Below are 23,998 nucleotides of genomic sequence, written 5' to 3'. Positions count from 1 at the left end.
TCTCATATTTTATTGTATAAACACCTTGGTGCTTGTATTTTTTTTTGTTTTAAATTTAGCTCTAATGTCCATTGGGACTCAAGGAGGAACCGAAACGCTATCAGAGGTCAAAGGTCACCGTCACTTGATGATTTTTTTTTTGTGTCAAATATAGAACAAACATCCACTGGGACTCAAAGATGATCTTAAAAAAATAAATACGGTGGTCAAAGGTCAAAAACACTCATGACGGGGACACATCCTGAAGGCATACCTCTACACCTGCGATGTAGTATTACAGTATTACTGACTTGCAGGATTTGTATTTTCTTAACATACAGTATAGCCGACAAAATCTTCTAATACAAACATAACTCTCAGCACTTTGAGCAGAAATCAGCAGAGTTAGATTTGCTATTGTCGAATGTAACAAATAAGAGCAACTGTGTTTTCGACATTGCTACAAAAATAGGTTCTTGTGCCTTCTCTGGTTCGTTGTTGTCGCAGAAACGCACAACGAAAAAATGGTTACATGGCCATTTCCTAATTGCCAAGCAGCCACATATGCATGCTGACCTGTCCACCTGGGAAACTGCACAACAGCAGCTCCCTGCTGGGTTTCATCAAGAGGTATGGATGAGGTAGGACACAAATTAGCACATGCTCCGTGAAAAACAGGAGGATCCTCGAAATGCCATGACAGATGGTGACCCTTGTCCTTTCTGCCAGTGTCGCTACTCTTACAAAAACTATTGTTGGATTAACAAGACTTGCAACCTCTGATTAAATAAATGTTATGCTGGAAGCGAATGCGGCACGAGTCAATGAGGGGATATTTATCGAGAACTGTGCTCCATTTTTTCAGTGTTGAACAGTCAAATTGTTGCAGCCAAGGGCCATACGGATCTTTTGTGCAGGAATATGAGGGCTAATCATGGAAATACGGGACTCGTGCACGTATTTGAAGTCTTTACTGTTTAGAGGCAAAAAAAAATATTGAAGTATAAAATGGAAAGTGATAGAATAATCACCTCACTTTAGATAGGTAGACTGTGGGAGAGGGTATGACTGATGTATCGAACACTTTGAAACAATGAGTTCATAAAAAGAGATGCACGAGCCGCTGCAAAGTTACAGTGCTGCTTCACCTCTCTGTACTCACTTATCAGAAAAAGTCTGCTCCTGATGGTAATCTGTGACAGGCTACCAAACCGTATTACCTGGCACAAAAAAAAAGAGTGATGTGATGTTCCTGCAGCTTGTAAGGCTGTCAGGCAGGTTGAGTGCTGGACGTTTCCACAGAGCAAGAACGAGCCACACTATGGAAAACATCGGCTGCACACTCACAGGACAGCCTGAAGCTCAGGTTGAAAATTAAAGGGAGAGGAAATGACATGATATACAAGAAAATGTGGTATTCTTACAAGGTGGCAGGTGTATTGATGTATACAGTATATATATCTGGTTGGAAGCGTTTTCTAACCAGATATATATTCTGTATACATCAATACACCTGCCACCTAGTAAGAATACCACATTTTCTTGTATATCATGTCATTTCCTCTCCCTTTACATCACGAGTGTTCCAGCACCAGACATGGTAAACAAACATCGGCCGGTCAGAATAGAGAAGCCACCACAATTCTAAAGGCATGTTTACCTGTCCGGGGTCTGTGGTGTCAAAATAAACTGTTCAAGTGTGGCGTTTGTTACCTTTTCAACCCTGGTAGAGTGCCACTCATAGCTCCTCCCCCTCGTCGTTTTACAGTGTCATATTCATGTTTGATCAACTTTTTTTTGGTTCATTTCCTGTATTTATCCAGTTTCCTCTCACACCTCTGTACCCGGGTTCCCTTGGACCAAGAGCAGTCCAGTCAAACCCACCAGGGTTCGTTGAGAGAAAAGCACCTACTGGAAATTCAAGGTGTTTGAGGGAACCTTTCACATCTGACTTTTAATTTGGATCCGAATCATAAGTTCAGGTGTAAAAGCTCCCCTGGACCAAACAAGTGGATCATGTGACCGGCTCAGAGAGAGGGGCGGGGGAGAAGGTGCTTTTATTCCAAGTCACACTGCAACTGCATGAGCAGGAGTAAAAAAGTGTTACGACGCTTTTTTGCGATTGGACAGTTTCACAGGGTATCAGTGGAAAGGGAAGGTGTGAATACAATCCCAGGTGTGTCGGGAGTGAGAGGTGAACAGGTCAATGCAGCAAAAAAGGAAAAAAAATGATAAAAAGCTCCAAATGAAATGTCCCTGTCCTGTAGTTTGAGACTCTGAGGGAGACAAATGGAAAAAAAAAATGCTAATATGTTGCTACTCTTAAAAACTTACACACTTAAGGCTCATTTCGTCTGCTTATTTATGATTTTGCCCTGTGTGTGTGTGTTGGACTGATCTGATAAAAAGTTCTCGAGAAGTAAAGACCTTGTTTTGACCTTCTCCGCCAGATCAGTGTCTCTTGGTGGATGGGGATGCTGTGACTCCCGAACAACAGTGATCAGGTTTCTGATTTCAGACGCCAGCTATAGGTATATTAGCTGAAATTGTATCAAATTTTGAGGAAGAATTATCTTGATGTAGAACCATCTATGGTGATGAAATGTGTCCTCTGTACCTCTGGACCCTCTCTCTGTCCCTAGGTTACAATAACTGGCTGTGTGTGTGTGTGTGTGTGTGTGTGTGTGTCTGTGTGTCTGTGTGTGTGTGTGTGTGTGTGTGTGTGTGTGTGTGCGTGCATGTGTTTTTGATATCTGGAAGAGTGATTGTAAATATGACTTTCCGGAATGTGAACCTTATTTTTTGGTTAGATTTAATTTGTCTGTATAATCCCATATGGGATGGGTCATGCCAATGTTCAGACACGAAAATAAAATATTCACTCATTCATTCATTCGTATAGATGATGCTGTTTCACAGAGAAGAGAGAGAGCATACTTTGAGGGATTTGATAGAAGAAAGGAGAACACCAACAATGATGATCCTAACAATAACACCGGTAACTATTGTCACCTTGAAATGCATAAAAAATAGCAGCAACAACACAGATTAACATGGCAGTGAAGCCAGCATACAGGACGAGACTTCAAGTCCTCTCTGCTGTCTTGTCAAGTCCTGTATGTGTCGGATTTTGTGAAATTCGGCCTTGTTGTTTTTGAGCGATCCTGATAAAAAGTTAAGAGGCAGGTCAACACCACAACTTCAATAAAAGGCAGTTTTAACAGATGGGTTCTAAGTCAGACTGTCAAGTATGCGGAGGCAGAGTGCAGTGTTCCCTGCTGGGGGTCAGAGGCCGTCCAGCCCAAAATCCATCCTATGATGATCAAATCAAGATGGAATTCAGAGAGAAATTTCTTTGGGAGAAAAATGCAGCTGTGTGGAATTAAAAGAAGAAGAAAATTAAAGAACAGAAGTCAGCGTTTCAAAATTTCGACAAACTGTGGCTGTTTGAGGGTTAGCGTGTGCACACAGTGCAGAACAAGCGGAGGCGCTACTGTCTGGTGTCGAAAACTACCGTCACTTTTGGCTTGATGAGGTGAGGCAATGGTTTACTACTGAGTCCCAGAAAACACAGACTGACACTTTATAAAGTCCAACACAGGCACCCACGCGACCCCCTGATACTCCTAAAGACATCCTAATCTTACCTGGCAACAGTCACCATTCTCATAATTAACTTCCTGCTTTTAGTTTGTACGTCACACTGGTAGACATTTATCCTTGTGGAATGCATCCGTGGACCCTCTGCAGCCAAACTCTCCGTTGGTCGGGGGCCACTCAAGTAAAGCCCGGTGGGTCTGCTGTATAGGATCATTCATTATTTATTCCAGTAATTAAAGGGCTGCTCAGGATGAATGATTCTCTGTCTCACTGGTAAAGTAGAGAGCCTGGTGCTGCTCTGTGGGAGGTCTGACCCCCAAGTAATATTTGGAGATTTATGATAAATGTTAACATATTTGATCATAAATTGCGCAATATATATATACACTTTTTGGTTAATTATTAACAAGTTCATTTTGAAAATGTTCAAAAAAAGATAAATTAAGTAAATGTACATATATTTATGTGTAAATACCACCCAAATCCACTGCAAACTTACTAACTCAAACTTCCTGTAATACACAAGGGGACAACATGCAAACTCCACCCAGAAAGATCCTGTGCTGGATCCATCCATCCATCCATCCATCCATCCATCCATCCATCATCCATCCAACCATCCATCTATCCATCCATCCATCCATCAATCCATCCATCTATCCATCTATCCATACATCTATCAATCTATCCATCCACCCATCCATCCATCCGAGTTTAGCGAGTGACGACATGTTTAGCCGCATGCGTTCATTCCATCGCTGGATGTCTAGGTGGTGCTTAGATAACAACGTGGCTTACATAGACAATTGGAGCTCCTTCTGGGGAAAGCCTGGTCTGATTCGGAGAGATGGCGTCCATCCTACTTTGGATGGTGCATCTCTCTTATCTAGGAACATAGGCCAATTTATTAGCAATACTAATCCCTGACAAGCACCCAGAGTTCAGACCAGCAGGCAGAGCTGCAGTTTAACACGCCCCTCTGCTGGTTCCTTCGTGTTGTCACCCACCCAGCCTATAGAAACTGTGTCTGCCCCGAGGCTGTATAAAGCTACACTCAAATCTGGAGGAGTAATTTATAGCAACTTAGTTCAAATTAAAACAACTGCTCCAGCAAATCAACCCAATACAACTATTAAATGTGGTTTGCTTAATATTCGATCTCTCGCATCCAAGTCTCTCCTAGTGAACGATTTAATTACAAATTATCAGATTGGTTTATTAGCACTTACTGAAACCTGGGTGCAGCAAGATGAATATGTTAGTTTAAATGAATCTTCCCCTCCTGGTTACATTAACTACCATGTACCTCTTACCACTGGCAGAGGAGGAGGAGTAGCTGCAATTTATCAGTCAAATTTGGTGATTAACCCTCGACCTAACAGTTCATATGACTGTCAGCTTTTCCCACCCAGACTGTCAGCTTTTCCCACCCAGTCTGGAAAGCAGAGAAACCACTCTTACTTGCTGTAGTGTACCGTCCTCCTGCACCTTATTCTGAGTTCTTAGAAGAATTCCCTGACTTTCTGTCTAACTTGGCATTGAACTCAGACAAAGTCATTATAGTGGGTGACTTTAACATCCATGTGGACGTCAATGATGATTCTCTGGCCACTGCGTTTAAGTCGCTTCTTGATTCTGTTGGCTTCTGTCAGAGGGTAAACAAACCCACTCACACTTTTAATCACATCCTTGATTTAGTACTCACTTATGGAATAGAAGCTGACCTCATCACAGTTCTTCCTCAAAACCCTGTCTTGTCTGATCACTCCTTAATTACATTTGAATTTACTTTAACAAATTATATCCTACCTGGGGCTGCACGGTGGTGCAGTGGTTAGCACTGTGGCCTCACAGCAAGAAGGTTCTTTCTGTGTGGAGTTTGCATGTCTGCGTGGGTTCTCTCCGGGTACTCCGGCTTCCTCCCACAGTCCAAAGACATGCAATTGGGGACTAGGCTGATTGAATACTCTAAATTGACCGTAGGTATGAATGTGAGTGTGAATGGTTGTTCGTCTCTCTATGTCGGCCCTGCGATGGACTGGCGACCTGTCCAGGGTGTACCCCGTCTCTCGCCCGTTGACGCTGGGATAGGCTCCAGCCCCCCCGCGACCCTTAATGTGTAGGAATAAGCAGAAGATGACGATGGATGGATGGATCCTACCTGGGAAAAAGTCCCGCTTCAGTAGATGTCTATCTGACACTGCTGTTTCTAGATTTACGGAGCTTATTCCAGCAGAACTTGCTGCCACATCTTGTAGTAATATAATGGGCAGTTATGCTGATTTCACCCCCTCACAGGTAGACTATCTTGTGGACAGCACTGCAGCAGCACTCCTTGGGACACTTGATGCCGTAGCTCCCCTGAAGAAGAAGGTTATCAACCAAAAGAGAATAGTTCCCTGGTACAGCCCAGAGCTGCGTGCCTTAAAACAGAAGACCAGACAATTGGAAAGGAAGACACATTCCAGCCAGCACGAGGAAGTCCGCCAAGCCTGGAAGGAGAGTTTATTAATATATAAAAAAGAACTCCGTAATGCTAGAAGCGCTTACTACTCGTCCCTGATAGAAAAGAATAAGAACAACCCCAGATTCCTCTTCAGCACCGTGGGCAGGCTCACCAAGAACCATAGAGCTGTTGAGCCATGCATCCCCCCAGCTCTCAGCAGTGAAGACTTCCTATCTTTCTTCACTGAAAAGATTGTGAATATTAGAACAAAGATTGCCAGTAATGGAGGACAGACTACAGTCCCCACAGAAGCACCTCCCAGACTTGGTGCTCACTTGGACAGCTTCTCCCCCATCGACCTGTCAGAATTAACTTCTGCAGTCACTTCCTCCAAGTCAGCCACTTGTCTGCTGGATCCCATCCCAACAAGCCTCCTTAAGGATGCCTTCCCTCTAGTCAACACTTCTATATTAAATCAAATTAATCTTTCCTTAGTCACAGGTTATGTGCCACAGGCCTTTAAGGTGGCTGTCATCAACCCTTTACTTAAAAAACCTTCTCTTGACCCAGATGTGTTAGCCAACCATAGACCGATATCCAACCTCCCCTACATCTCCAAGATCCTTGAGAAGGTTGTCCTGGAGCAGCTACATAAACATCTGCACAGCAACGAGCTCTTTGAAGCCTTCCAGTCTGGATTCAGGGAACACCATAGCACTAAAACAGCGCTCTTTGAAGCCTTCCAGTCTGGATTCAGGGAACACCATAGCACTGAAACAGCACTGGTCAGAGTCTCTAATGATCTTCTTATAGCTTCAGACAGAGGTCTTGTCTCTGTGCTATTCCTTTTGGACCTCAGTGCTGCATTTGACACCATCGACCACAGCATCCTGCTACAGAGACTAGACCATGACATTGGGATTAAAGGAACTGCCCTAAAATGGTTTAAGTCCTACTTATCAGATAGGTTTCAGTTTGTTCATGTTAATAATGACTATTCAGAGTACAGCAGAGTTACATATGGTGTACCACAGGGTTCAGTTTTAGGACCGATTCTCTTCACTCTTTACATGCTCCCATTAGGTGACATAATACGGAAGCACTCGATCAACTTCCAGTGTTATGCGGACAACACGCAACTTTACTTGTCGATGGAGCCAGACGACACAAGCCAGTTGACTAATCTGCAAGACTGCCTGAAAGACATTAAATCCTGGATGTCTTCTAACTTCTTAATGCTAAATTCAGATAAAACTGAGGTCATCGTGTTTGGACCTAAACACCTCAGGGACACGCTCTTGAATCGGATCACTACTCTAGATGGCATCACCCTAACTCCGAGTACAACTGCAAGGAACCTTGGGGTCATTTTTGACCAGGACCTTTCCTTCAGCTCCCACAGAAAGCATGTGACTAGGACCGCCTTCTTCCATCTGCGAAGTATCGCTAAGATTAGGAATATCCTTTCCCAGAGTGATGCTGAGAAACTGGTGCATGCATTTGTCACTTCTAGGCTGGACTACTGCAACTCTCTCTTGTCAGGATGTCCTAAATACTCTCTAAAGAGTCTCCAGCTGGTCCAGAACGCTGCAGCGAGGGTTTTGACGGGAGTTAAGAAGAGAGAACACATCTCTCCCACTTTAGCTTCTCTCCACTGGCTTCCTGTAGGATCTAGAATCGACTTCAAAATCCTTCTGCTGACTTATAAGGCTCTCAATGATAAAGCCCCATCCTATTTGAAAGAACTCAGTCCCTGCTGTCCTACCAGAGCTCTCCGCTCCCAGAATGCAGGTCTTTTAGTGATTCCTAGTATCTCTAAAAACAGACTGGGAGGTTGAGCCTTTAGTTACCGGGCTCCTCTACTATGGAACCAGCTCTCTCCATGGGTCAGAGAGGCAGACACTCTGACTACGTTTACGTCCAGGCTTAAGACTTTCCTTTATGACAGAGCCTTCAGTTAGGACTGGTTCAGGTAGCTCTGAACCATTGATAGCTATGCTGCTACAGGCTTAGACTGCTGGGGGACACATCAGGTTACATGGAGCCCTTCCCTCCTCTCCTCTCCTCTCCTCTCCCCCCCTCTCCTCCTCTCCTCCCTGCACATTTTTGAAACTGTCATTACCATTACTTGTTGCACTTTGTAGTTTGGCCTTGGTGTCTCGCAGTCTCTCTGTGTTTCCACAGATGCACCAGAGCCCCAACCGCCGCCTGCATCGCCCCCCCCCCCCTCTTATTCCCTACTGTCACACTGGCCTGCACTCCCCTCCCATGAACCAGTCTACCATCCAGTCCCTCATCAAGCTGGCTTGCTCTCCCTACCTCCCCTTCCAGAAGCTTCCTTCTTCAACTTTTAACATTTCCATGTTTCCCACATTTTGTATTGTAAACTCTTTTCTTGTCTGTAACAACATCTACTGCACGTCTGTCCGTCCTGGGTGAGGGATCCTCCTCTGTTGCTCACCCTGAGGTTTCTCAGATTTTTCCCTGTTAAAAGGGTTTTCTATGGAGATTTTCTTCAGTCGATGTGAGGGTCTAAGGACAGAGGATGTTGTTATGATGCCATGTGAAGCCCTTTGAGACAAACTGGTGGTGAAAACGGGCTCTACAAATACAATTGCCTTGCCTTGCCATATAACTTTTATCTGAAAATATTGTATATAACGTGCATTTGTTTACTGTGCTGTTAACTGCTACAACCACAGCAGCTATTTCATTGAGGCTCGGCAGCCACCAGCAAGGGTCAGCAACCACCGTGGTTCAGCAACCAGCAAGGGTCAGTAAGGGTCAGCCACCAGCAGGGGTCAGCAACCAGCAAGGGTCAGTAAGGGTCAGCCACCAGCAGGGGTCAGCAACCAGCAAGGGTCAGCTCAGGCGCAGGTGAAGGAGCCTGGGGAGGTGAAGGAGGAGGACTGTTTGAAGGCTCCAGGCACACTCACACACACCAGTAGTGGACAGTGTGAAGAAGTGTGTGAATCTAAAATGGTATTTCTTTGACTATGCTGGCTTGAGTCCTCTGGAGAGTTTCATTTTGTTCTTTTTATTTTTATATTTTCTCTGTCCAATGTGGCACAAGTTACCGTTGGAGTAAAACATTCAGTAACATCCAGGTCCAAAGACAGAGAAGGCAAAGCTCCAGGAGTCTTTGATGTCTGAATTCTGTCTTTGATCTCTGAATTCTGTCTTTGATCTCTGGGTTCTGAGCATTGATCTCCTGCTTCAGTCTTTGATCTCTGACTGATTCTAAACTCATCAAAGATCACATCAGCATATTTGTCCAGACTCCAGATGGTGATTTTACCAAGTGCACTCCAGCAGTCCTTGTTGCTGTCTGCTGTTGTGTCACAGCAAAGTAAGGAAACAGCCTGACGGTCCTCAGGAGGAAATTCAACAACCTCCAAAGATGGAGGTGAATCTAGACCTGCTCATGTTGGCCATCCTTGATGAACTTGGGCGGTACTCTGGTGCAGGGATGAGGTCATGGAGATGATCTGGGAGCCGTCCTGATGTTAAATGCTGTGATGAAGGACAGTGTGGTGGAAAAATGGATCAATTTGAAATTTTCAACAGTTTAACTTTGTTGGCAGGACTCCAACCTGAGCAGGGAGACCCCAACGGATTTCTAGTCCATCGCCTTCACCACTCGGCCACAACAACCACATTCACACACACATTTGTAGAAGATTGAAATGCAACAATTAATCTTTGTGTCAGCACAGATCAACTTTTTTTTTTAATGTCCCACGAAGACAAACTCTGTGTGTGTGTCTGTGTGTTTTGACTGAGTAGTGAAGACGACGACTTCTTGACTGCATTTTTGTTGTCACTCTTCTATTAATTTTCAGTTTCACTCATTAAAATGAACCAGCTTTGACATGTTTACTTCTCTTGTATGTCAACAACTTTGGTCTTTAAACTCCTGACAAACACACCACATGTCACACACTCTATAGATTAAATCTGCTGAGAACACAAAACACGTGACCCTGTGACCCTCCATTTTTTTCCAGGTTCAATTTTGATTCATTAACCGGAACCTCTCAAAACCCCAGAAGAAAAAAAAAAAGGTTTCTATGCATGATAGCCATAAATAGTGACATCATCATGTTTCAAGGTTTTCTTCCCTCAAATCATTCTAACAAGACCAGGGAATTCTTGAAATGTTTCAGTTGTTGAACTCTCAGCAGTCTGAAGGTGAAGCTTCTTTATCAGGTGTGCAACATTAAAGAGAATCAGCTCAAATGGTAGAGCGCTGGCTCAGCATGTGAGAGGCAGAGGGACTGATGTCCTCATCCTCCAGAAGACTTGAGCTCCTTCTGTTGTTGATCAGAGGAGCTGCTGTGTGACGAACGCTGACGTTTGTCCACTGGTGTGATGAAGTGTCAGCCTGTTACTGATATGTGAATGAACACAGGCTCAGTTCACAGCTCTGATGAAACCACTTACTTTGAACTACACAGTGAAGGAGTTGGTCATCAAGGTTGATGGCAGCTTATTAGGTTCTATCTTTGATCAAATAATAGAAATGTAAATGAATTCAGCATTGATTGCATTTCCCTCCTTTCTTTTGGTGCCCTCAGACTTTCTGAGAACTGGAGGAGGAACTGCTCTCTGTTCTGTGTTTGTTCTGCTCAGTGGAGGAAGGAACCAAGGACCGGAGCTCTAAGTTTTTCAAATTTTTTTGTCTACCAGAAGTGAGCTGTCTTCTGTCTCAGCGGACACAGTCGGGTGGACCGGGGCAGATGAGGACCTGCTGCTTCCTTGAATGACACAGTGGCTTGGGCCACAGTGGATGAGGGTCCTGAGACCCTCAGTGAAACAGTCTGGTGAATGTTTGTGGAGGACTGCTGTGTGTTGTCTCAATGATGAAAAGCAGCACAAATACAGGAACATCATGAATATTTTCCAGCAGTCAACACTGTACAACTATTCTAGTACTCTGAGGACCTGCTACTTTCTACAGTCGTCTCTACTGTATACTTGTACTACCAGTTGTTATGAGCATCTGTGGATTTCTAAATATTCCAGCTCTCAGTTTGCAACTGTATCGTGATGAAGGGTCAGTTTACAGCTGTCAATCAATGTTAATAATTGATATTAGCATCTGTAGATTATTTTAGGAACACAAATACTTTTACTTCATTCTGAGGATGAACAGACGTTCAATATAATTTTCATTTCTTGGTCAAAGACTCCTACAAGTCAGAGAGGATCTGGGCTGGATTGTGAAGCTTCTGAGAGGGAAACATTCACTCTGGGCTGGACTGAGAACGGAGCAGCCTCAGCTTCCTGGAGCCTGACTTGCCTCTGTGGTCTAAGGCTGTGTGGGCTGACATCACAGTGAAACTACTGAGATCACAGAGCCTTTGAGATGACAGGCTGAGTTCCTTTTTTTCCCTAAAATGAGGAAATAGTGTTGTGTCTGTATTTGTGTTTGCTGCATCAGTTCAACAGTGACTCTACCAGAGGGGATGTAGCTCAGTGGTAGAGTGCATGCTTCGCATGTATGAGGCCCCGGGTTCAATCCCTGGTATCTCCAGCTGGTCCTTTGGAGCTTTATCTTATCAGTTAAATTGATCCCTAAATGTGACAACAATTGATAACAAACTACCAGAAGAGAAACCAGTCTGTTGCATATCAAAGTATTTGGAGCTGGGTCAGTGTGACTGTAAACCTTCATAGTCAGCCTGAAGGAGCTGGTTTTATCTTTGCTAAGGAAATCCCACACACAGCTGCTCTCAGTTGCCAAATGTGTGTCCTCACTCCTCTATCCTCCTGCTGCCTTCAGAATACAGACACAATTCAACTTGGTAAGTTTGGTGCATAGAAGTGCTCCTGAAAAGATGTGTGTCAGCCCACAGCTGACTGTTCTTACCTGGAACCTCAGGATGAATCTGATGTTGACTTTTGGACAAATCACCTGTTCATCAGTTCAATCATCACTTCCATCCATTTTCTACTGCTTATCTTATTATAGAAAGGAGTCTGTCTGCTGTGTGACTGAGGCAGTTAATGTGAGCTGCTGCATGTCTCAGCTGTGTGTGTGTGGGGGGGGGGGGCTGTGTGTGTGACTGGTCGGCTGCTAAGGATTATTGATGAGATCAATCATGATTGGCTCAGAGATCACAGCACAGCAGTAACCAGATGGAGACTTTTTGATTTTATTTGGGGGGGGGGGGGGGGGGGATTTTCTAAGTCAGACACATCATCACAATTTTGAAGTTTTTCCCAGTAAAAAATAAACAAAACAAATCCAAAACATTATTTGACTTTTGATGTCTAAATTGTGTGGAAATTCTAAGTTCAAAAAGCAGGAGGCCGTTTGTGCTTGGAAACTGTGGAGCACATCACCAATAACTCCTGGTTAATTTACAATTGTTTTCTACAAAAAGTTTTAAAATGAACTAAATGCTAACTTTTAGCATGACGCCTGTAATCAAACGCACCCACGCGGGCGCACACACACACACACACGCACAAACTACAGAAAATGGACTCTTTGCCACACAGCGCCTGCCTCATTCATTCCTTCAAGTATAATGAGCAATGTATATCCATCAACAGATTAAAAAAATATAGCGGAACTGTTGGCGTCCATGGCAGTGGAAAACGCCGTACTTCCGTCCACGTTAAGACACACAAACGGGAGCTACACGTTCGGACACGACACCGACATAAATATGTGGTGTTTATTGCTTCAAGTAGGACGTTTGCATGGAACCGAAATCAAGTCTCATTTCTTCCATTCATTCATTCATTCATTCATTCAAACGGACAGTACAAAGTGCGCTAGCAGAAGCCGCAAACCTCAAAACAGTCGCAAGAAATATCAACGCCAAGTAGTCCGTCATTCGGTGTGAAAAAGTGCAAACAGTCGCAAGAAATATCAAGGATAAGACACCCACAAAGTCCGTCATTCGGCGTGGTAAAGTTTTTGTGAAGTTTCTGGTCTTTGTAGAGCGAGGAAGAGCGCAGCGAGGTTTACCTGTCGGAGTCGCAGAAGAACAGTGACGGAAAACGCCGAGCGCACCAGGAAAAAGGTAGCGGGATGCCGTCGACCAATCAAATCATCTGCTGGCTAAAGCGAGCCGCCGATTGGCTGGCTGCTAAATTGGACTCTTCGTTGGACTGGAGTGCGGAAGAACGCGATCCCGGAGGCGCATCCGGACCCACCGGATAAAGTGGAGGATGATGCCGACAACGTGAACGATACAGCTGCTGTTTCGAACTGACTCTAACACGCCAAACTGTGTTCATAAGGAAGCGCATCTGTCAACGGGATGCTTCTGCCAAAAGAATCTTAAATCTTTTGCGGTTGGGTTCACCATCAAACTCACTCAGCAAGAATTATGGATTAAACTCAAGCTAAATGAAAGGTTTCCGCCGTGTGGGACCATTTTGATCTCATATCGGGAAAAAAAGGTATTTGTTTTAATATCATGACGCTGAGCTGCACAGTGGTGCAGTGGTCAGCACTGTGGCCTCACAGCAAGAAGGTTCCGGGTTTGAGTCCCAGCTCGTGCACAGGATCTTTCTGTGTGGACTTTGCACGTTCTCCTGTGCCTGCGTGGGTTCTCTCCAGATACTCTTCTTCCCACCATCCAAAGACATGCAATTGGGGATGAGGCTAACTGAATACTCTAAATTGACCGTAGGTGTGACTGTGAGTGTGAATGGTTGTTCGTCTCTCTTTGCTGGCCCTGCAATGGACTGGCGACAATTCCAGGGTGAACCCCACCTCTTGCCCATTGACGCTGGGATAGGCTCCAGCCCCCCCCCCCCGTGACCCTTAATGTAGGAATAAGCGGAAGACGATGGATGGATGATGAAACATATTTTCACATTTTTTCTGCAGGTCAAATGTCACATTTGTTTGACAGAACTGTCATATCTCAACAAAAGCACCTCCTCAATGCTGAGGCATTACAGGGCCAGGCATGAGAATGAGGTCCCAGATACACGCTGGACAAACTCAGGTATACAGCCATTGTACAACTTGTTCATAGCTGCTTTATTGATAATTACTTCCTTTTGAATTGATTTATTTCAACAATGCAAGAAGAAAATGAAAGGACAAGAAAAAAATTCAACATCTAACAGAATGAAAACAAGGATCTTCTTCTCACACTTTGAAAAGGAGTGGGAGGAAGTATAAATCTCTATAATCCCACCCCCTTTCACTAACTCATAACAGCAGATCAGCTGTCTGTGCTCTCAGATCAATTCAAACTTATATTTCATATATTTATTTATTCTTTACTTAATTTTTACCCATAAAGCTTCCAGGAAGCAGATGCTGGATGAGGCTCTACTGAATTTGATACTGAAGGACTGCCAGCCCCTCAGCATTATGGAGAATGAAGGGTTCAGGGAACTGGTTCAGGTCCTTGAACACTCATATGTTTTGCCCACCAGAAAGGCATGTGGAAATTTTCAAAAGTATTAGTTTATATATCAGTTCATTAAATCTTTAACTGAAATATTGATTTGCTTTTGGTTTTACTTGGTGTCATTTTCAGATCATCAAACACATGGTGGCCAAAAGGTGTGAGGAGGAACGGAACATATAACGGCTGACATGTGGACATCTGTGAACATGGAGGCTTACTTGGCTCTTACCTGTCACTACATGAATTGGAATTTGCAGTTGTGTAAATCTGTCTTGGGAGTGCAATACTTTCCACAAAGTCACATTGCTGACAATTTGGCCCACCTCAAAAGGGGCATGATGGAGGACTGGGTCATTACCAATAAAGTAAGGTGTCTTGTGACCGACACAGCACCAAAAAATGATTGCATCCACGAGACAGCTTCAAATACGGCACTCAATTTGCATTGCACATTGCCATTAACACAAACACAAAAACAAACACCTGTTGGCATTATGGAAGCGGCTATAAAAGAGCCTTCACCATTGTGCTGAATGTGCAAGTTTCAACAATAGCAGTACTTGCACTGTTGGAGGATGTGGCAAACGGTGCAATAAGATGGGAGCGACACTTCAGGGAGGACTTGCACCACAATTCTGACGAGTGGCTGATGAGCCGGTTCCGGCTACCGCGGGCCATCTTTCTGCAAATTAGTGAGAAGCTGCGACTGGCACTCCCCTCCATGAGGAGTACGCTTACGTTCATGGTAAGGGTTTAAACTCCATCCATGTGCAGACCATCGATACGCAGAGGCTGGAGGGATGGACGCCGATCCCGGCCAGGGAGCCGTCCGCGCACGCCAGAATTTCAGTTCCTCTGTGAGGACCCTCCCACTGGGTCCGTGTGGGCTGGAGGATGCGCCGCTGAGTCTGTGTGGGCTGGAGGATGCGTCGCTGGGTCCGGGTGGGTCGGAGGACCATCCGCCGCTTGTTAGCCTGGTGCTGGAGCTGAGGCCGGGGGACAACGGGCTGGCCCGAATGTCGCTGGTCCTGGCGGATGACTCAGAGCCGGCGGACGGGCACCTGCTGCCCAAATTCCGTCAGGTTCCCCTCTCCCTGACCCCCACCTGTCTGGCCGGCACTCCTCTGGAGGGCAGCTGTACGCCGCTTGACCTCCTTTTGGTCCTTATCTGTCATACCTAAGGCCAGCTCATCTCCACCTCCATCTTCTCCTTTATCTCTCTGGCATCTGCTTTTGCAGAGTCTGGAAATTCCTCAAGATAGTCTGCCACAGCCATGATCGCTCTCCTTACCGTCTCAGTTGAAACACTGGGGCTCTGCAAGATTTTACTGACTCTGTTAATGTGGTTAAACACATTGTACCATAGAACAGTACTCACCATGAAAGGCCATTTCATCATGTTTTCCATGATGCTTTTAGCGCTGGAGACACATTCTGGATCCTTCTCCTCCTTTGCATGATCTTTCAGAGCCGCCAATGCATCCACAAATTTCAGGAAGCTGGTAGCGCACAGCATCCACCCGGCACTCCCATCTTGTTGTGGACAAAGCCTTGATGGACAAGTCTTTAACGTTTTTCTGGAGAATTGTCCAGCGGTGAACAGAGCTACTGAACAAATTATAAAGCCGCTGCAATAATCCAAAATACCCTAAAGATACGACAGAAGACTTGGCAGCATCTCCAACCACCAGGTTTAATGTGTCACTGCCACACGGGACACACAGTGCTTTGTTGTTTCGTCCTAGGACCCTTGCCTGGACCCCCTGCGTCTTTCCTTGCATATTGCTGCCGTTGTCATCGGACTGGCCACGGAGGTCACAAAGATCCAGGTTCAGAGTTTCCAGGTGTACTAAAAATAGGTTTAGCAGGCCCTTGCCAGCCGTGTCCTCAGCAACAAGAAATCCCACAAAGTGCTCATGAATGGACACTCCCTTTGTCAGCTCACAGTTGACAATTCTTAAAACTACTGACAGCTGCTCATTGTGGCTGCCATCAGGAGTGCAGTCCATGATGACTGCGTAGTGCTTGGCCCTCCTCACTCTGTCCACTATGGCTTTAGTGGTGCACTGTGCCACAAGGCCAATTCATTTGTTCTGTATAGTCTTACTTAGGTATGTCTCAGCCAGCTCTTTCTCCTCAATCCTCCTCAGGTGTTCCTTCATCATTGGGTCAAATTTGGCCATAAGCTCCACTTGACCCAAGAAATTGGCACTGCTATGCTCGTATAATTTTTCTCTGTGGCCTCGAAATGCAAGGTTACGTTCAGGTAGGTAGTTGACGATGGCAAGTAATCTGTGCAGAATTTCCTTCCACCTAACAATTCAGATTCAGATTCAGATGACTTTATTTATCCCCGAGGGGCAATTAAAATACGGTACAACTGAGCAGCATGACATTAAAAAACAATAAAAAAAAACTAAAAAAAAACGGACATGACAGTGGGAATAAATAAGAGAATAAAAATAAGATTAAAGATAAAAATACAATAAATATGCTACATAGAGTATGTACACAATGTAGAATGAAGAGTAAGGTGACTGGAGTGAGTGAATAAAGTGCAGACAATGTAAACAGTATAAACAGTGTAACAGTGAAGACAGGATATTGAGTAGTCCGGGGAGAGTATGTAGATGTGTGTGTGTAGGGTGTTGGTGTGGGGAAGGTGTTAGCAGCTGGAGTTAAAGAAAAGAATGGCTTTGGGGACAAAGGTGGCTTTCCTCCTCTCAGTTCTGCAGGCCACACAGCGGAGGCGTCGCCCAGAGGGGAGCCATTCAAATGCAGAGTGGAGTATGTGTGAGGGGTCTTTGATGATCTTGGCTGCCTGTCTCAGGACCTGTTGGCTGTAAACGTGTGAAAGAGTTCTGACAGGCAGGCCGATGATTCTGGAGCACACTGATGCAGTGCGCTGCAGTCTGTTCCGGTTCTGGAGGCTGAGGGAGTGGAACCAGCAGGTTATGGAGGATGTGATGATGCGTTCCACAAAGGCGTAGTAGAAAGTCATCATTATGGGCGCGCTGACTCCAAAGGAATTGAGTTTCCTGAGGAGGAACAGTCGTTGGTGACACCTCCTGAGAATCTCCTCTGTGTTGGCAGAAAAGTTCAGGAGGTTGTCAAAGATTGTGCCCAGGTATTTGTACTCTTCGACCACCTTCACTGGCTTCCCGTGGATGGTGGTGATGACAGCAGAAGCCAGATCCCTCTGCTTGCTGGAGAAGCTCACCACCATCTCTTTGGTCTTGCTGACGTTCAGTTCTAGTTTGGAGCTGTCACACCACTCTACAAACTCCTGAAGAGCGGGTCCATGATGTTGTGCTGGGCCTGACAGCAGTGACAGGAGAACTGTGTCGTCAGCATATTTCACCAGGTGGCAGTTGGGCTGTGTGGATCGGCAGTCATCTGTGTAGAGGATGAAGAGCAGGGGGGAGAGCACACAGCCTTGGGGGGAGCCAGTTGAGGTGAAGCGGAGGTCCGAAAGGGAGTTGTTGACCCGAACTTTCTGAGTCCTGTTGGTCAGAAAGTCCAGAATCCACAGTATAAGCTGGTCGTCCAGATGGAAGCAGGAGGAGAGTTTGGTGGCCAGGATGTGGGGCTGCAGTGTGTTAAATGCTGATGAGAAATCAGCGAACAGAAGTCTGGCGGAGGAGTTAGGAAGCTCCAGGTGCTTGTGGATGGAGTCCAAGATGAAGATTTTTGCATCCTCGACGCCTCTGCGTGCACGATAAGCAAACTGGAGTGGGTCCATCAGGGGGTCGGTTGCTCTGATGATGTGCTGTTTTATGATCTTCTCCATGGCCATAAAACTGATTTCAGCATTAATGAGATTAACGGTCAATTGCTGTGCCAGACTTTAGATGATTTCTCAGTGTGTGCCAGCCTTCCATGCATTAATGTGTTCAGGGGACCTTTCATGTGCCTTGAGGTTAGCCTGGAGATTGTTTCAGTTATTAAAACCACTGGAACTCAGCTGTGAACGCATGCTCCCATCTCCAAACAACCAGCAAAAAAAGCAGAGAACTAAGTCCTTTCCTTTGCTGTAAACAAGCCAGGACCTATGGATCTTCCCTCCACTCTCCATGAATGTATAGTAGTTACTACATGTGAACCTCCGACTGTCTGTATTTTTTAGGGAAGTCGGTTTTGATTTGAACAGGTCCTCTCAACACTATCAGCCATCGCTCGCTGTCACTGATATTTTTTTGGCAAAAGTGCCGGGTCATCATCCGGTCCCAATTCATTCGTAGTTGGGGGAGATGGAGGGCCGTCAGGCTGCGGACTCACCAAATTTTCATTTTGAGCATCAGCGCTTTGCTCCTCCACCACTGGGCTTGCGGCACTTGGTTCTGCGGTAACTCGTTGAGCTAGCCCGCTGGAACTCGGCTCCGAGTCTGCCCACTCTGCCGTAACAAGCTCTGGCTCCTTAGGCTGGGGCTGCTCGCTGACATTTTTTCAAGCTGTTTTGTCTCAGAGAAAGTAAAAAATTGCGACAGTTTTGGTAGTGTCCCGCTGCATTTGGCTACGTCTTTGCTTTTTGCCGTTTCTCCGAGACAGCTCCGCTTCCCCGAGCCGGCTTCACGCAGCTGTGGTTTCCTTTGCAGCAGTAATTACATGGAGCCCTCTACTGGCAGGGGGTGTAGTAATTCGCTGAATTACTGGCCCGCGCAGCTGACACGCACACGGACACAACGCCAAGCACTCGCACTCGCACTCGCACATTTACTGCTGCATGGAGGGGGATGTCTACAGTGTATTTCTAGCGCTGGACAGCTCCAGTAGATATAGACAGACAACCATTCACACTCACACGGTCATTTTAAAGTATTCAATTAGCCTCGTTCCAATTTGGATGTCTTACCCAGACATGCATGAGTACCAAGAGAGAACCCACGCAGGCACAGTGAGAACATGCAAATTCCACACGTGCCCGGGCCGGGACCTTCTCGCTGTGAGGGACAGTGCTGACCACTGCACCACCGAGCCTGTCCCTGTCTATATCCTGCCGACCAATAAAATTATTCCCGGTCGGAGAGAAGCCTCCGATTGGCTTTTGCAAAGTTAGAACAGCAGGAAGAGAAAACGTTAGAACAAAGTTAATAGAAGTACATGATCCAATACAAATTATACAATTATATTCAGGATGCTGTTAAAAAATTCTAAGAGCTGTTTAGTCATTTAGCTTTGATGCATTGTGATTCAAATCATGATTATTGAATTTGCAGGGTTTTTTGCATTGATTTGTTCTTTTTTTTCCAGGAGTGTTGTGCTCTTATTTAACCACAAGATGGCGCCTCAAGCAAAGCAAACAACTGTGGACTGAATGAGATGAGGCCTTGATGTAGGAAGGATGTGTTGTTTGTAAGATGTATTATTTTATAAATCGCTAAAAAAGAACAAACTGGTATTGAATCCAAACAAAATGAGCTGGAGAAATCAGAGAAGTCTACTGTGGTAGAAGTCTACTGCTTTTATTTAACCACAAGATGGCGCCTCAGGCCATCAGGCAAAATAGAAAATGAGGAACGCTTCACGAATTTGGGTGTCATCCTTGGAGATCCCCAGGATCGCGTTCTTCGGCACTCCAGTCCAACGAAGAGTCCAATTTAGCAGCCAGCCAATCGGCGGCTCGCTTTAGCCAGCAGATGATTTGATTGGTCGACGGCATCTGGCTACCTTTTTCCTGGTGCGCTCGGCGTTTTCCGTCACTGTTCTTCTGCGACTCCGACAGGTAAGTCACGCTGCGCTCTTCCTCGCTCTACAAAGACCAGAAACTTCACAAAAACTTTACCACGCCGAATGACAGACTTTGTGGGTGTCTTATCCTTGATATTTCTTGCGACTGTTTGCACTTTTTCACACCGAATGAGGAACTACTTGGCGTTGTTATTTCTTGGGACTGTTTTGAGGTTTGCGGCTTCTGCTAGCAGACTTTGCGCTGTACGTTTGAACGAACGAAGGAACGAACGAATGGAAAAAATGAGACTTGATATCGGTTCCATGCAAACGTCCTACTAGAAACAATGAACACCACATATTTATGTGGGTGTCGTGTCCGAACGTGTAGCTCCTGTTTGTGTGTCTAAACCAGGACAGAGGTACGGCGTTTTTTCCGCCGCCATGGACGCCTAAAGTTCCGACATATTTATTTACTTATATATTGATATTTTTTTTAATCTGTTGATGAACATACATTGCTCATTATACTTGAATGAATGAACGAATGAATGAGGGAGGCGCTGTGTGTGACAAAGAGTGCATTTTCTGTCGTGTGTGCGCCTGCCCATGTGCGTGTGTTTGACTACAGGCGTCATGCTAAAAGAGGGTGTTTTGCGTGACTCTTTGCAGAATGGCATTTAAACCCAACTTCCGTTTTCACGGAGCAACATCCACCGAGCTCACCCTGGCTCCTACGCCTGCGGCGACAGTGCTGGCCCAAGCTGGGAAAGCGAAGGTCACGCAGGTCAAGAAGGCCGACCTGGTGAGGGAGGAGGCGAAGACCCGTGTGCTCCAGGCCGGAGGTGACCCTGGTTGCAGCACCAGCCTCCTCCCACCAGCCGGCACAGCGGCCCTCATCCTGTACGTTCCTCCTGTTTCTACACATTTCGCCCGTGTGAGCGCACTTGACTTGTGTACTTATTCTTTTCCACGTGTGACTACAGGCGCCGCATCCGTCGACCCCTCTGAGCCTTCCGACACAGATCTCCTCACCGCTGCCGTGGAAGTAGAGTCTTGTAAGTGAATGTTGACTCGTGGTGTGTGTGTGTACGTCCTGGTGTGTGACACTTGTGTGTTTGTGTGTCATTTACAGAGATTGGTGACACTGGGCCAGCTGTCACTCCACCCAAACCCTCCCTCTTCCGGACCCCCCCTCCCCCTGGCGAGCCCGTGGGGGATGAAGGAGGACGGCCCGAAACCCCTGCCCCATCCTCCTCCGGTGCACAGGTACAGAGATGTATATCATGCGTGTCAAAGAGCTGAAACCTAAAAGCTAGAGATCGGTGTCTCGACATAACCGCTGAATGATCAATGTGACGCTTGCAGCTGCTGCCCAAGGGCTGGAGGCAGACGCTGCCGGAGGAGAACCAGGAATGGCTGGGCCAGGCCCTCTTCACGTGCGACGCCAGAGGGAGATTGGCCCTCACCCCGGACCTCCGCATGTGGTGGCACCCTCCCGGGCCCCGTCCGCTGTACGCGCAGCCCCCCGCCTCTCACCACGCCTTCTATCAGAGCCGCTCCTGCCTTTGGCTGCCCTACAAGTCGTGGGCATACAGGCTGGTGTGCCCCGACTGCAGCCACAGACTGGTTGGAGCTGGGCTCTACAGGACAGTGCGGAGAGTCCTGGACGCAATGGGCTGGTACTTCATGGGCACTGAATACCTAGAGTACGGCTCGTGCAAATGGAAGTACGCAGCCTGGGCGCCCTGTGTCGTGGAGCAGCACAGCGGCACGACAACACACTCGGGACGTGAAAACGCATGAAACGCAGGCCTGAATACTGACAGCGTTTTACGATCGTAGCACTTGTTGTTGGCGTCGGGGTGTCATGTGATAACGCCTGTTTGACATTCAGTTCTTCCATCCTTCTTTGACAGGCTGTCCTGTGACAAAGCGGTCATCAGGCAGCTCAAGGAGCGCACCCTGGACCACTCGGCATCCCGCCTCGGCGCCTACCTGGAGGAGCAGCACTGCCGGGACTGGATGACCAGGTCCATGTTGTACCTGTCGGTGCTGCGCAAGCTCGGGGTGCCGGGTTTCCAACAACAGCCCGGGTGCGTGTCGCTCCCGCTCATGCACCCGGCACCCTCTGTCCACTGGCTCCTCTCCGTCTACGTACGAGAAGCCCTCCCTCGTCTGACGGAGACCAAAGCCAGGGTTATGTCCATCTTGGGAGACATCATAAAGATGGACTCCACCAAAAAGGCAAGCTGTCACATTTTTGGTCAAGTGTGGACTGACTGGCGCTAACAGGTGACTGGGGGGGGGGGGGGGGGGGGGACAGGAGGGAATTACTCACATTTCTCCTCCATTGCAGATGACCAAGAAGCTTGCGGGGGAAGGCGCCGGGACGGCAGAGTGGGTGACCAATGTGGGCAACGAGCACGGGCAGGTGCTCATCTCCGTCCTCACCGCCGCCGAGGGGGACGGGCTTACGCCCATGGCGGACGGGCTGGTGCAGAGGTACAGGGTGGCTGGACAGGACCCTCCCCGGTTCCTGTACGTGGACCAGGACTGCTGCACCACGGGCGGCACACGCTGCAAAGTAAGGGGTGGAAGTGTGTGTGTGTGTGTGTGTGTGTGTGTGAGCGAGAGCGAGAGAGTGTCGGTGCCTGCGTACACATGTCAAGTTTTCCTCCTCCAACGCATCTTCCTCTCCTTCTGCAGGTGGTGGCCATGTTTGCAGGCTGGGAGCAGCTGGTGGTGCGCCTGGACGTGTGGCACCTCATGCGCTGCTTCGCGAGAGGCGTCACCACTGACAGCCACCAGCTGTACCCCACCTTCATGGCCCGCTTGTCCTTGGCCGTGTTTGAGTGGGACGGCGGGGACGTGGCTCGCCTGGTGGAGGCCAAGCAATCCCAGCAAGGGAGGGACGCTAGGGTGACACCCACGCCCAGGGAGCTGGCCCGCCACTGCCGCCGTCGGACCAGGGGAGCCCGAGTGACGGAGCAGCTCATCCAGGAGCTGCTGGACTCCTTCTGGGACCTGACGGACACCATGGGTGTCCCGCTCATTGACCGCGGCAGGATGGAGGACATCTGGAGGACGCAGCGTCGCCACCTGGCTTGCATCCAGGATCCGGAGGGGGTGAGCCTGTATGCGAAAGTGGGGGAAGTCACCAGAGCGGGGGTCAAGCTTCCCGTCTTTCGCTGCGCCAGAGGCTCCAGCTCCCTGGAGTCGTTCCACCTCCACCAGTGCCGTTTCATCCCAGGTGAGACGCGTCATGAAATGCATCTTTCATCTCTCACGCTCTTTGGGTCCGTGGGTCTTTGGGTCTTCTTTCTCCCCTTCCTCCCTGCCTTGCAGGCACGAGCGCCAGCGCCCTCCACTTCCAGGTGTACCTGCTGGAGGGACTGGTGTGGTGGAATGAGAACCGAGGCAGGGCCTCGGTTCAGCCAGAGCGCCGGACGATGCCGCGCTACTACAGCGCCACGTTTCAGCACGGTTTCAACCAGCTGACCCAGGAGCTCCTGGGTCAGACGCTGGTTGAAAACTACATCCCGCCCGGGAAGTACACAGGTATGCTGTCAGGGAGGAGCGCTCACTGACACGCATGCACGCGCCTATTAAACATTTGAGGTCATGGCCTGTCTTTCCTCCCTCCAGGGGAACTCATCAGGGTGGAGTACCTGTTCTCCCAGACGGGCGCCGTGCTGATGCGAACTGGCCTGGATCCAGATACTCCGGACCAGCTGGACCAAGCGGAACAGGCGGCTGAGATGCCTGACGAGGGCTACCAAGAGGAAGAGGAGGAGGCAGTGGCGGAGGAGGAGGATCTGGGGGACATTGGTTTCTTCTCTGCCACTCATCTCTTTGATCTGCTGCTGCCCTCGTCACAACAGCCTAAGCCTGGCGCACCCCTGCCCGCCGCCGCCAC

The 23,998-nt window shown here is 47.4% G+C and overlaps 2 protein-coding genes and 1 non-coding gene across 3 annotated transcripts in view; 2 read left to right on the top strand and 1 right to left on the bottom strand.

Annotated features, from left to right (window-relative positions):
* LOC147241938 (uncharacterized) overlaps positions 1–23,998 on the bottom strand; it is a 179,576-nt gene that overhangs the window by 24,954 nt on the left and 130,624 nt on the right. The window lies entirely within an intron of this gene.
* Positions 11,490–11,561, top strand: trnaa-cgc (transfer RNA alanine (anticodon CGC)). Its single transcript has one exon. It is a non-coding gene; the product is annotated as a tRNA-Ala (tRNA).
* On the top strand, positions 20,003–23,617 carry LOC147241949 (uncharacterized). The gene is made up of 8 exons (XM_086192061.1): positions 20,003–20,134; positions 20,752–20,982; positions 21,066–21,137; positions 21,215–21,348; positions 21,448–21,593; positions 21,999–22,326; positions 22,439–22,666; positions 22,789–23,617. The coding sequence occupies exons 5-8, from the start codon at positions 21,562–21,564 to the stop codon at positions 23,578–23,580; spliced, it is 1,380 nt and encodes a 459-aa protein (XP_086048187.1). The 5' UTR covers positions 20,003–20,134; positions 20,752–20,982; positions 21,066–21,137; positions 21,215–21,348; positions 21,448–21,561; the 3' UTR covers positions 23,581–23,617.

Source organism: Aulostomus chinensis, chromosome 21 (assembly GCF_037954235.1).
Source record: "Aulostomus chinensis isolate RoL2024-O1b breed Wild chromosome 21, RoL_Achi_v1.0, whole genome shotgun sequence".
NCBI lineage: Eukaryota > Metazoa > Chordata > Actinopteri > Syngnathiformes > Aulostomidae > Aulostomus > Aulostomus chinensis.
The sequence above is the reverse complement of the archived record's forward strand: the minus strand, read 5'-3'. Positions and strand labels throughout refer to the sequence as shown.